This window comes from Tetrao urogallus (assembly GCF_951394365.1).
Source record: "Tetrao urogallus genome assembly, chromosome: 1".
Taxonomy (NCBI): Eukaryota; Metazoa; Chordata; class Aves; order Galliformes; family Phasianidae; genus Tetrao; species Tetrao urogallus.
In genome coordinates, this window is record NC_136813.1 from 65,479,118 (window position 1) to 65,493,001 (window position 13,884).

Consider the following 13,884-nt stretch of genomic DNA (forward strand, 5'->3'; position numbering starts at 1 on the left):
CATAAGCTTTCAGCACCTTTTAACAGCTGCTCAAAAATTCATCCCAACATAAAAACGGAGCGAACAGCGAGTGCTAAGGAATGGCAATGAGCAGCGCTGCTCCCCACATGTACATGTGGCTTCTCAGCATCTCCTAAGGGCCTGCAGCGTGCCCGAGGGTGTGGGCACAGGGCTGCATGGAGCTGCAGCCGCCAGCAAAGGAGGCACAGGAGCAGGTGGGGCCTGCTTCTTCCCAGCAGGGCTTGTGATGTAGCACAGCCTGGCTCTGTGGGGGAGAAGCCCTCACCCCGGCAGCACCATTTTAGCTGCTCTTGGTTGAAGCCCATACCTTTGAACTGCAGGAACTGGCAAGATGAGAGCAGTCATCTTCTCCTTCCCTCGCTGCCTAGTGCTTAGCTCCCCAAACATGTACAAAAAAGAGACCTTCTGGCCTGAGGCCTTTCTGCCTGACAGACAGATTTTTTGCCAGGAGATGTGTGGCTGCAGAGCACTGCTCTTGGTGTGTGTTGAGGTGGCCCCCAGGTTGCTTGAGCCCTGAGCAAGGCTGATTATATGAAGTAAGTTATCTGGTGGGAGCTTATAGGTAAGCTACTAAAAGGATACCGTGTCCTGTTAATCACTGTCCCCTTCAGGCTAAATATCCAACTCTGGCTTTCTGTGTATGCTGAGCTGAAAAACACATGCCTCGGTTACCTTTTCAGCTTCTGGTGGTGTGGGCAGTGTCTTTCTATGAAAGATACATCAAAGGAGAATTTGAAACTTTGAGTACTGAATCTAAATGCACTGATCAAACTCGCACTTAAGTGCAAAGGCTGCTGAAAATTTCCACTAAATTAAGCAATTCGGCTGCAAACGGTTCACTTGCAATCCCTTCAAAGCCTGTGGATAGGCTTCTCTTATCCGGAAATCCTGTTTATCCCCTGCTCTTTGAATAATCTCAGGACCCATTGTACAGTAACTAATGTAGAGGGTTTATCAAATGGGCTATTTAGCTGTGCTTTTTCTCTCTCTTCTCTCCTTCCCTCCTTCTCTCTTTTTTTTTTTTTTTTCTTTTTTTTTTCTTTTTAAAGCATGTGATTTTGTTTTATTTAAGAAATGGAGCTGTTTGAGCTTCAGGTGCAGTCAGGCTGGCAGCTCTGGTACCACAGGTATTTCATCTACCCAGAATTCTGTCCTGAAGTCTGTAACTTACGCTTGTCTTGCGCTTTGAAAAAAAAAACAGAGCACTTTCTGTTGTTGTTGATTCTTTTATCTAATGGTTTTCACATTCAAGCCATTAAAAAAGACAAGGATGATTTTCATTTACCAGTATTCATGTAAACTGCTATTAGTTTGTGTTTAACAAATGTAATGTGGAGTGTTGTTGGATGGCAGGACTGATGGGAATGTACATGCGGTTGTGTCGGTACTTGTTTGGAATGCCTAGCTGGTTCCTGCTGTGATCCTTCCTTTGTTAAGTAATTATTCAGAATTTTCACCTTCTCCACTCTTCATACATGTTGTATGTCAAAAAACTGACTCCATAAAGCTTGATATCTTGTTATTAATGGAGCCGGCGTGGAATTTCTATAAGAATTTCTTGCTTATACCTTTGATGGCTTTACAAACTTGAGAGCTACCCTTATGGGTGACCTAGGTTGTGACCAGAAGATTTCAGTGGCATCAGCCTCCATTTTCTGTAATTATTTACAAAGTGCCTTTCATTTTACCTGGATCCCTTTGGGCTTGGTTTTTCTTCCCTTAAAGGTGAACTGTGATTGTGTATTCTGTGGAGAGATAACAAGACTGGGGGTGATCGTTTCCATACACTGTGCCCAAAAGTTCTCCTTGAGGGGAATTTTTCCTTTTCTACTCTGGAATTGGCATGAGCTGGCAGGTCCCTGCAGTGTGTCATCTTCTGATGGTCACCATCAACACCTTTCTTTTTTTCTTCCTTAGGATGCGTCAGGATGAAACGCCACAGGCATCTGAGCACCAGTGACAGTTCAGACAATGAGAGTAAGTAGCATGTGCTAGTTTTTCTTTGGTCTGTCACCTCCTTGTGGTTTCCTTCTGTGGTTTGAGGGCAAACTGTTTTACCTCGTATAATTAAAACAGTGTTTCTTCGTTGATTTCTTCTCATCTTCTGTGGTCTTCTATGTTTCTAGATCCTGTTTTGGGAGGAAAACGAGACTAAACTTGTGGTGGAGTTAAATTTACTTAGAAATCGCGGCTAAATTTTTCAGAGTTGAGAAAAATAATTCTTTACTCCAAGAGAAACTTTTCTGTCCAGAGAAGTTTTTGCATGGCTCGAGCTGTCTGAAAGTCCTGCTGTCTCATATGCTGAGCCTCAGCCTTAAGACCGAGCTGTTAGAGCTCGTGTTGCAGCATCTGGTTCTTCATCATTCTTCTTTGCTCTGGTGGCCTGGTCGTCTGGTAGACAAGTCAATGAAATTTGTTAAAAATTCCTTAGTGCATCTGGCTGAGGTTGCAGCTTCCTCTTGTGCCTGTTAAGAAACTGCAGGCAGAGTCTTGCTTGTTTCTTTAAAACTTATGGCCATCTCATAATGCTATATTTAACAGTGATTCATTAACATGTTTATTACAGCTCAGTAACGTACTGAACTAACATGTTGTTCTGAGATGTTTAGACATTGCACTATATTTCCTGCCTTTCTCATCAGTATCCTTTAGTATCACTGCTTTTTTTCACGTTGCTTTTCTAGCACTTGCAAGCTCTGTCTCAGTTTTGCTCCTGCTTCCACTTCAGATAGAAAGGCAATGAAGGGCAGTGGTCTGCATGTTTGTTCTGTTTATTCACACTTGTACTGATCAGAGCAGAATGTACCCATAAATTTGGAGAGCTGCGGTTTTACAAAGAACAAATGGAAAAGGAGGAGCTGTATTCAAGCCTACAGGCTACAGAAGAGCTTTTTGCCCATATCTTATCAAGAACTAGATAAGTCACGAGATTGGAGTGCCTTGTGTTGCACTGAGTGATTGTGAATTGAAATTAGTTATAATGGTTCTTTTTTTGTTTGTTTTTTTAAACAGGTCCTTCCACTTCCTTTTCTTCTTGTGCTAAATACAGGAGCAAGTCAAAAACACCAGCAAATGAACAAAAGAAACCTGCTGAGGTAAGAACCAAGCTTAAAGACTGGTTACCAGTGTTTTTTGTCATGTCGTTTTCAAGCTTCTATGCCTTGAAATAGTGAGCTTTGAACTGGTGCCAGCTTATTCTTTGGTTACCTGTTGCCTCCATGACACTGTTTTTCTTCAGTGTGTGATTAATACAGGAACTCTGGCATCTTATCATGACTTATGGCATTGCAGACAGTGACATGTAGTTCTTTCTTCCCCTGAAATGTAGACTCATGTTGATACTGAAAAAGCTGGTCTGGTCTTGTGATTTGAAAGCATGCTACAGAAGGAAGTAGCTCGCATATATGTGTGTATGAGAAGGATGCCTTCTTTCTGCTTTAGGATAGAACAGCGAGACACCCCAGTGGGTGAGTTACATAGGAGCAGTGCTTACTCTCCTGCCACTTTCTCACTATTCACTTGTTCCCTTCAGTAAGAGTTTTATTTTGCCTTCCCTGCCTATCAACACCTATCACCACTCTCACTGGATCTGCATTTGCTAATTGAGTCCTTTTCCATTGGTGTTTATGTACAATGCAGTACTGAAATCCATCCTAGCAACGATTCCCATCTGTTGCCCTTCTTGGGGAGGATTTGTTGGCTGCTTTCTCCATATTTGATGCTTGCTTTCTTGAGGGCTGAAGTCAGATAACTGCGAATAGGAGAAATGTTTCTTGTAGTTAATTCCCTCTGCTTGCTGTCACATTCCCTCCAAATGAGTCCTTCAGCATGCTGGTATGACTGTTGATGCCCGAGGTTACTGAGAAAAAGACTGACAAAACATACTTTTCTTCAGTGGAATGTAAAACTGAGAGTTATGTCCCAGAAGTAATTCTTTGTACAGTAAGAGCAGGTTTTTAGCTGCTTACGTTCTACTATGAGAGGCTGTGTAAACATAAAGCTTGTGTTCATATACCAAAAGCTATTCAGCAAACATACTTCATGCTTCCTTTTTGAATGTTGCCCAGTAGATTAATTCAGTTTGATAAAAGGTGAACGTTCGAGAAGTGTCCTTTGTTTTGGAAGCTTAATTTTCATTACAAGTTAATTGAAGAGGATGTAAAGATTCATTTTGTAAAAGGGAATCCTGTGTGAATGTTTCAAGAAGAGCAAAATTGGCCAGAACTAACTACACAGTGTTTGTTTGCAGCCACCAAGAAGGTTAAGAAAAGTCTATTGTACTTTTTACCTTTAAAGTCTTTGAGGATTGTGGTTCTGTGAGAATGTAAATCTCAAAACAGCTTGTGGCTGTTGAGTTCTTGTAATCATTGCTCATGTTTCTCTTAGCAGTAGCTTTCTTACTTGCCAAGCTGGGCAAATGGGAACAGAAACAAATCCATTGCTAGACTTGCTGTTTCAAATACACCTTAGCACCAGTCCCTTCACCCTGTCTTGCTTTTCTTCTGCCTAAAAATTGTCCTGTTACTGTTTACTTTCCCTTTTCTCCATACTGTGTGGATGCATAAACAATAATTACGAGAATGTGGTCCATGAATACAGCTTGCAAGTGTTCTTATTTACATAGACTTCTAGGAGGAATTAAAATGCACAGTGTTTTCGGTTCTTCCTTCTGTGATCTTCCTTGCTGTTTTCTACCTGCTTCAAGACAAAATTTCAAGCCCATCAAAACTTGAAAAATACAAAACTTTGAAGAACAAAGCCTAGAATATACGCTGAATTTTAGAAGTGTATGTCATAACATCATCATTCTTGTAATGCTGGCATCTTTCTTGCATCTTTTGTTTAAGAGGCCCCCTCCCCAGTTTAAAAAATAATTTGAAAAATCAAATCTTAGAAGATGTCCTCTTTTGCAAGAGTGTCCCAAGTACAATATTGCAATATTAAAGATTAAAATTAAAAAAACAAAACGGAAAAAGTAAAGTTCTCTGAGAAGGGGACTGGTAGGGAGGGTGGCAGTAATGATCTCTACCCTTGGTACGTAAGACTCTTGGCTATCCTTCCTGTTTTTCCTTTCCTTCTGCTGGGAGCAAGTGTTCCTTCCAAGCCCTAGAAAATCATATGCTGGAGATTGCATGCAATGGTGCATTGCATGAAGCGCTGTTGTCAGCAGAGCATTGCAATTTATTATTAACACACCAACTAGTGACAAGAGTGTAAAGCAAAGACTGACCCTATCACACACCCTTCAAAAAATCATGTTACAGTAATTCCACAAGTTTTTTGTGCTAGTATTGGATAGAAATGTGAAATTTCGGGCTGACAGCATCCCTTCAGCAAGGGATCTCTTGAGCAAGTTGGCAGTGCTCTGCTTTCATTCACCTCTGCTTGCCAGGCAGCAGACTGTTTCTTGAGTTAGTGATGCAGAAAATCTAAAAGGTCAAAGCTATAAATAGCTGTTTGGGAATTTTTTTGCTCATGGTCTTCATACATTAATTTTTCTTTCATGCCAGTAAGCCTGGCTTTCTCGATTATATTGCATGTGGATACATAGGATTTTCTCCACTTTCTCAGCCATCTCTAGATTATTATCTACTACCTGGGTTCTCTTTCCAAATGAAAGCTCATTTTCAGAATTGTGACTGACAATCAGGTTAGCATATTTGTCTGCTGCTCCACAAGACTTGTTTGTAGCTCCCTTGCTCCTCTGTGGTCGCCTATAAAACACCAAAGGTGGCTGCAGCTGAGGGCTGCGCGCCTTGCCTCTTGTTTTCTTCAGGAAGGAAGCAGATGCAGGCAATGGTATCAGGGGAGTGAGGTTCATAGAATGGCTTAGGTTGGAAGGGACCTCAAAAGATTGTGTAGCTCCAACCCCTGCTGTGGGCAGGGCTGCCCCCCACCAGCTCAGCTGCCCATCCAACCTGGCCTTGAGCACCTCCAGGGATGGGGCACCATGGCTCCTCTGCGCAGCTGTGCCAGCGCCTCACTGTCCCCTGAGTGAAAAATTTCCACCTAACATCTACTGTAAATCTCCCCTCTTGTACTGTGGGACAGGGAATGGTGTTGGAGTGCAGATGTCCAAGCGTATTCTCTGGGCCTGCCTATCAGATGTTTGCTTCTGCGCAGAAGGGACGCTTCTGAGTGGGACCTTCTTGTGTCACCCTCCTGCTTGGAGAAGATGAGGAAAATCTAAGATGATGCTGCGGAGCAAGGCTGCAGCTCTTTCTTTTGTGCTCCTTTTGGGTTGTAATCTATTGCAAGCAACTGAAATGGTGTCTTGACAATTCTGCTATCCAATTAGCTTTAGCATTTACTTTTAATAATTAATGTTAAGGCATCAGGCAGGCCTGCAGTATATGTCTGAACTGTTTTTCAGAGCTTCATGATGGTGTTGGCTGTGTGCCAGTTGCAGAGTTGCCCCTTATGGACCTGAGCTGAGACAGGAGGGGCTCAGCTCTGAACAGTAGGCTGCGTGGGAGTAGCAGGTTAGGAGCATTTGGATGTCTGGCTCAGCATGAAACCTGTGCTTTGCTGTTTCCTGTCTCCTTGGAAGCTGCAGCAGAAAATGATGGCAGAATAGTTGGAATCATTTTTGCAGGGAAAACCTTTTAGCTGGGCCATCCTGAAAGGCTGACTGTTTCTTTTGCCTCGAGCTAGTGGGGGCACAAAAGAGCCAAAGAGATTTATATGGCACTCAAGCTTATGTATTATTTTTTAGTACTTGCTCCATCTTAAAACTGTAAAAGGAGTTAAGTTAAAATCGTGGTGGTTTTCTGTCTGGAACCTACCCATATAAGGTGGCAGTATTTTACCTCTTTTTGCAAATAAGGTTTTGAATCCCGTGGCAATTGTCGTTCTTGGTCCCTCATTGCTGATAGTGACAGCTGTGTTATCGTGTGAAATGTAGCTTGTCTTCCACAAGAAAATGGCCTGCTTTCATTACTTGCGTATGTGGAACTTTTTTTTAGTGGCGTTTAACTGTCACATAAATTGTAGGTCTTGATCCTGAGGAGCACCCTGTAAGATTAGACTGCGAGCAGAGAATGGATTCTTTTGGCAGTTTGAAAGCGGTCATTTTTGTTCTGTGAATGAATGGACGCCGTGATTAACTCATATTGCTTGGCGTATGCCATGCATAATGGACCGGGAGACTGTCACCTTTCTGTGTGCGCCTACCTTAGAAGATTCTGAATTAACTTTCACGACTCTGTCATCTTTGCAGCCTTCTCAAGACCGCTGGTCAGCATGCCTTGTGCATTTTGATGAGCTCCGTTTTAGCCTGTGTGGGCTAGTTGATTTTGAAGAAGAACATACAGTACTTTCATGTACATCAGAAATGCAACCTTGCTGGTTATTTTTTTTGATCTTTTCGCTTTTAGCAAAGGGTGACCAGAATGCTTAAGGGCATGGAAGAGCCTGCTTGTGAAAAAGCTGAGCTGTTTTGCTTTTGGAACTGGATGAGTAGGCAAAGCAGTTAAGTGTAAATGGTCTGGAGAGAGCAGAGGTAGAGCTTCAGTCCTGCCTGTCTTTGTGGCGGAGGAACTGGGAAGGGCAAGACAGTATGAATGAGGCCAGAAGTTAAGAAGTCTGTTGCAATTAATAGGATATCCTTTTGCATGCACCATATAATTAGACTGTGAAGCTCATCTGCCACAGGAAGTTGTTGAGACTGAGAATTAAACATGATTATAAAAGGAATTGAACAGATGAGAACGAGTGCAGATTTTTCTAAATATCTGTTTAATTAATACCATTTTGAAAAATTGATTGTTAGGATTAATTCCCAAATCTGAAGCTTATGTCTGAAGAAAACCTGACATGCTCTTAAACAGTTCTTGCGTGTTTTTCTGGCTCATGAGATAACACTGTCAGAGACTTGATGTTAGGTATGGTTGATTTACTGTCTGATTTCCTGACTTTTCCTACATACACCTGTAAAGGAGGCTCGGAAGACTTGTGGCTGCTTCATTGAAAGATGCAATGTTTCATTTTCCCGAGTCTTGGATGATACATAAAAATAGTTTTTGGGAGTGGGAGTTTGAAGATTAGGATTTGCTGCAGAACTTGTTCAAATTATTGAGATGTCCGAGAAGCCCAAGCACAATGCTACACTCACTTCTGTCTGCCCTAGCTTTTTTAACATTAGTTTTTCAGTCTAGTCAGTATACGTCCCTGGAACTGTAGTTTCATTTTCATTCTTAAATTATTTTGCTTTTGATTTGCTTTGCTACAAAAAAAACCCCATCCAACTCATCCTGTCTATAATAGGGTATACTCCTTTTTAATAAAGTGCCTCAATTCAGAAACTTAATGCCCAGATTGCAGTGTACTAACAATAACAATTCAACCTTGGGAAGATGAGCCTACCAAGTTCTGGAAAGTGGTGTGCACCTTGCAGCTTCGTTCTCAATAGATAGGCAGCCTTTAGCAGACATTGTCAAACATCTATACGAAGATTAGATATGTTAGATGAGACTATCTGCTCAGATACGATGTGGTTATGTTACACGTGCAATAGGTCTTAGTACCATTTAGCTTCCGTGTTATCATTTATGTGGTGATTTTGGGTATAAACTGCCGCTTTGTAAATGTTGTTAATTTTTTGCTGGAGGTGTTGAGTGGTAGAATAAGCTTTGGTGCTTATGGGTAACTTTGGAATAAAAAAACATAGAGCATTCTTCTGAAGGTGTATTTGAAAAATAATCAAAAAGATGAAAAACTCACGTGTAGTTTACTATACATTTTAGAGAAAATGCCTGCTGTTGAACGAGTAGTTGGCAACTGGAATTTCACAGTTGGCCTTCAGGGTTGTAAAGGAGATGCAAAAATCAGAAAGATCCTAGCCGTTTCAGCTTTCTCTTTTTAGAGAGGATATTGAGGGTATTTCTGAGGGTAGTCTCCTGGCAGACTTTGGGCACGGGGATGGAATTCTGCCTTTTAAAAATGGATATTTTATGTTTCTGTCTCAGAAGACAGAGGGTTTTCTGTCTCTAGGTAGCGAGTATGTGGCAATGAAATGTATGCTGCTAACTCCTTAGGGGCTCTGCCAGGCACCAGGGGAAGCCTTAGCATGAAGCAATTAGATGCAATCCAGCAGAAATCCTGCTTTGATTGTTACAGCAACAGAGTGGTTGACATGTACTCCACTTAGACCTCTGATGTGTGCTTCCCACCAGTGGTCTTACCGTTGTGGAATTTAGTAACAGGTGGTCAAATGCTTAAAAGCTCAATGTCACAAGAAGTACCATTTTTGTTGCTGTTTCAAAGAGATGATCCAGTCTGTTCTCCCGGACCACATGCATTTGGGCAGGATGCGGTGAGTGAGCAGTGAGATCAGTCAGTGTCAGTAGAAGCTTACAGGAGAGAATTGAAATAGATCTTTGAAGATCTTTGACTGTTGTTTGATTGTGGTTTTTTGCAGTTTATTGGAATTTTGTTGTTGTTCTGGTTTTGTTTTCCCAAAGTGTGGCTTTAGATTTGTATTGCTTGGTAACAAAATGTTCTGTGCAGATCCAATATTTGCATTGCTTGCTGAAGATGGAGGCTGTAGAAGGCTGTTGAATGGTGAAGACTTGCTCTCTGTCTTGGATGCTAATATTTCACTTAAGTTCTTTACAGCATTACTTGTACCCTCCATCACATCTCTGGTGGATAAGTATATTGCACACCAAATGATGTTCTTTGTTAGACAGAATTATTTTTTCATAGAGTCAGCACAGGAGGGAGGGTTGTGTGAGGAAGATTGTATATTGAATTTTTGTAGACTTACTTCATGTTGAAGCCATGAACAGCTTTTGGTGATGCGTTTACAAACTTCTGATTCTATGAGCTTCGTTTTCCTTGGACATGCTCTTCTAGCATAATTTCCAAATTGGACTTAGCCTGAAAAACAAACATGACACATGAACCATATCTTTCCATCCACAGCTCTACAGTGTCACTGTAAGTGCTTGGTGGAGGAGCAGAGCATGCTTATTAAAGAGGATTTGTGTAGGATTTAGGCTTTAAAGGCCCAGAGGCAGCAGTGCATCTTTTAGAGGTGTCTGAGTTCTCGTTGCTTGAGCAAATCTTATCAGACTTTTCTGCAGAGCAAAAAGCTTGACTTGACCAAAGAGCAAGGTTTTCTCTTCTAGTTTTGAGTCTCAGCTTTGAAGTATGAAAAACATTTTAGAGTTTCTTCATGAAATGCTTAGTATTATTTCTGTGACACAAGCCAACACTGTTTTCATTGACTTCATTCAGGCTAACTGCTGCACCGTTCTCAGCTGAAACTTAGAAGTTCCTGGCAGCTGAATGGAACGAAGTTCAGAACAAACAGTCGAGCGCTAAGCAGGGCTTTCAATTGCTAAAAATACGTAAAACCGATCCCCCTGTCACACAGTAACCTCTGTGGAAGCTTCTGGTGGGTGGGCAGTTTCCTGTTCTGTGCACACCGGCCGTGACCTGCCGCCTTCTAGTGCCGGAGCTCCCCTTGGCGAGGGCCTCTTCATGAAGTGCCCTGTGTCCTACCAGAGGGGTGGGAGGGCATTGCCTGCCTAGGCCAGCTGTGTTCCTTACTCAGTCCTTCTCGATTCGTCTGGTGACAGTTGATGCTGAAATAGAGTTGAAGGCTTGTGTATTGTGTACACTGAGAAGTGTAACTGCTTTTGGGTTGCCACCAGCAAGTGGCTGCTGCCAAGAGGAGGGGCTGTGCTATCAGTAGGACTGACCAGTGCCTTATGGAGGCAATAAGAGTCCAAAAAGACACAACTGTGAGGAAAAGCTGGCTATCTAAATCCTGAACGTGTGTGTCTGCTCCTCACTGAGTGGCCCAGACCGTAGCCTAGGAACTGGCTGCTGGAGTAAAAAATCATTTGATTGATAAGAAAGCTCTCTTTGGGTCCCCTGGGTGTTTTGGTTTACTTCCAGAACGCAGCACAGAGCGAGTGATAAAGACACATGTTTTGAAACATTGTCTTCTGAGAGTATTTTGCTGCTGGAAGACTGGCCGTGTGTGAGGACATGAGAAATGAGATGAGCTACAGGTTGGCATGTCTTTATGACAATTCCAGGCGTCTGCAGGAAATACTCAGTTGTACTTGGGCATGAAAAGCAAGGAAAGTATTGTTAGGAAATCTGAGCTGAGTTTGGCTTTTCTTAAGGTTTCAACAGTCAGGTTTATATTGATGAAGTCTTTTACCTTCAGTGATACCAATATTTGCAAATTGTAGCAATCTGAAGCAGAGAACTTTGCGTTGCTTGCATGGTACTAGACTGGTCAGGCACAGGGAAAAAAAAAAGTTCATGCTCCAAAGGTTTTGTGCTTTAAAAATAGAGATGGTACAGTTCACATACATAATGGATGATCAGAAGATGAATTTGCTGCTAAGCAATGTAGTTTGATGTAGTTGGAATACTAATGCCTTTCACAGCGTTTTTCATTCAGTGCTTGAAAAACACTGGGTTTGGTATGAGCCTCTCCTGTGTTTCTTCAGTGACTGAAAAGGTAGTTTGTAAAAGTGCTTTATGCTTTACCTTAGGTAAGGTTTGAGGAATATATTTTCTAATGATTAAACCAGTCATAGAATTTATCACTGGATTATTTCTTCCTCATGGATTTCTATGGAACCGTGCCACACTAGTTTTCCTCATAAACCTAGCTCTACTTATAGCAAAGAATATGAACATTTCTTTTAAATGGTGTAGAACACATCACATTTTATTTTTGACGTGTAGACATGCTGCTTGGATAAAAATGGGTGCTTATAGTGTTTCCACTTTCGCTCTTGTTTTCTCTAAAAGCTAAAGAGCTGCAGACAGAAGGTTGCAGTAAACAGTCTGATGTAAAGCAAAGCAGATACTCCTTAGTAGTAAATACAGAAGCCTCAGGAGATTGCTGGTTGCTCTATATTGTTGAGTTCCCAGGTTGAGCTCCCAGCTGTCTGTGAGTGATACAGCTGTATCGTGTAATGAAGCAACCCTTGTGCTCCAAGCTACCAGCAGCCTCTTTCAATACTTGTTTCTAGTTAAAAGCATAGTGCTGCTTTTTTTTTTTTGCTTCTTTTTCTTTTTCTTTTGTAGCAGTTAACTTGATGATTTCCAAGGACAGCTGAGAATTTTTGCAATAGACGTTAAGTGGTCTGGTGCTGTCAAATTGAAAAGGGTGCATTAAGATATTTGGCTCTCAAGTATTTTTATTACTATTCTCGCTACAAAACCGAATTTAGTAAGAAGGAGTTCAACCTTTGTATAATCAAGATGCTATAATTGCAATATAGTTGTTTAATCAACAGATATCAAGATGTTGTAATCACAATATAATCGAGAGAATCAAGCAAGGTAGACAATGATCACAAAGAGAATAAGCGGAAGAGCTTACCCTTCGGCTGAGCTCACCAGAAGACACCAAGAGAGGGGATCTCCAGAAGAGATCCTTCCCCTCTGGTAGCCAGCTCTTAAATAGGTCTAGGAGGGGTGGAGCCTGGCTCCACCCCTTCCGGCAGCACAGGTGAATTGCCTTCACCTGTGCTCCTCTGGCTGACTCATGGCTCGCCTCAGGTGATTAATCAGAGGTTCAGGCCGTGACTCAGCAGTTCCCATACAACCTTCCACAGCTTATTGCAGGGGTATTTTCCTTTTCGTTTTGTCACCCTTTGAAGATTTGATTTCTCGTTGTGACAATACAGTTAATTAGTTGTAACGTCTCACCAACACCAAGCCACAGTCACTGCTCTGCTTTAATGAATGTTAAACTGGTGCAAGGTATCAACAGGGAGAAAAAAAACAACCAGCAACAACAAAAACCAATCAAACAACAACAAAAGAGGGATTCATATGCCCTTTATTTAAATTTCATGCACCTCTATTTGACAGGTATTTACATTAGGTAAGCTTCATGACAACTGATAGTGGTTCCGTGTTCTTAAAAACATAATCTTCTTAAGCCAGATGTTGATCGGTGCAGCTAGAGGCTTGTCATGGATAGGTTTGTGGTGATATGCAATAGCATGTTTCACCTGCTAGGTTTGCCAAAGGGTTCTGAGCTGGGTTGTCCTGCAGCAGTAGCATCACTGTACAGAGCAATGCAGAGTTCGTGTTTCTGATACAGGCAGCTCTTTGTCTTTGATCTTGAAGATCCTGACCACTAAAATTTCAGATGGGCTTACAGATGAACAAGTGCCTATATATCAACCTTGCCAAGGCAACTGTTCTTAGTCTGTGAAGAATATGGCAACTTAAGGCAGCTTAACTGAGAGGAAATATGTATATATATTTCCTCTCAGTTAAGCTGCCTTAAGTGTATATATATGTATATATATATAAATGTATATATATATATATATATATATCTTACCTTGTACCTAAGTTAGGATAAAGCATGCAGATTGGCAAATGAAATGAGCTGTTTGAAAATGGTATTACATACAAGTAGTAAACTAGGTACAGGCGTCCTTTCCTCCTCATCTTGGCTACCTGAAACAACCTTCTTCCTTCTGGTTAGACTTTGAGCAGCGTCATGATTCTGACAAGAAGCTTAAACTTCATGTCATACTGCAAATTAATGTATTTGTGTGTTGGCAGTCCTCAAAAAATTATTAACAAATGTGGATTGTTTCAGTGCAAACTAGGAAAATATGTACTGCTTCATCTACTACTTTCTCTGGGCAACCCTTTTTCCTCAAACCTCTCTCCTCTCTGGGTTTTCTCTGCAGGTGTTCCGCAAGGATCTCATTAGTGCCATGAAACTACCGGATTCTCACCATGTTAACCCCGATGAATATTATGTCTTTGCGGACACGTGGAAACAGGAATGGGAGAAAGGAGTCCAAGTTCCAGCCAGTCCAGAAACGATTCCGCAGCCATCTCTCAGGTAACAGCAATTAGACA

At 41.6% G+C, this 13,884-nt stretch overlaps 1 protein-coding gene across 1 annotated transcript in view; it reads left to right on the top strand.

The window, feature by feature from the left end:
- Positions 1 to 1,943: 1,943 nt before the first annotated feature.
- Positions 1,944 to 13,884, top strand: part of JADE3 (jade family PHD finger 3) — a gene marked incomplete at its 3' end in the record, with an annotated part of 29,184 nt that continues 17,243 nt past the window's right edge. The window contains exons 1-3 of the mRNA XM_079543920.1: positions 1,944 to 1,998; positions 3,034 to 3,116; positions 13,710 to 13,867. Of these exons, the coding sequence (XP_079400046.1) occupies positions 1,950 to 1,998; positions 3,034 to 3,116; positions 13,710 to 13,867 (290 nt within the window). The 5' untranslated portion in view covers positions 1,944 to 1,949. The remainder of the gene's footprint in view (positions 1,999 to 3,033; positions 3,117 to 13,709; positions 13,868 to 13,884) is intronic.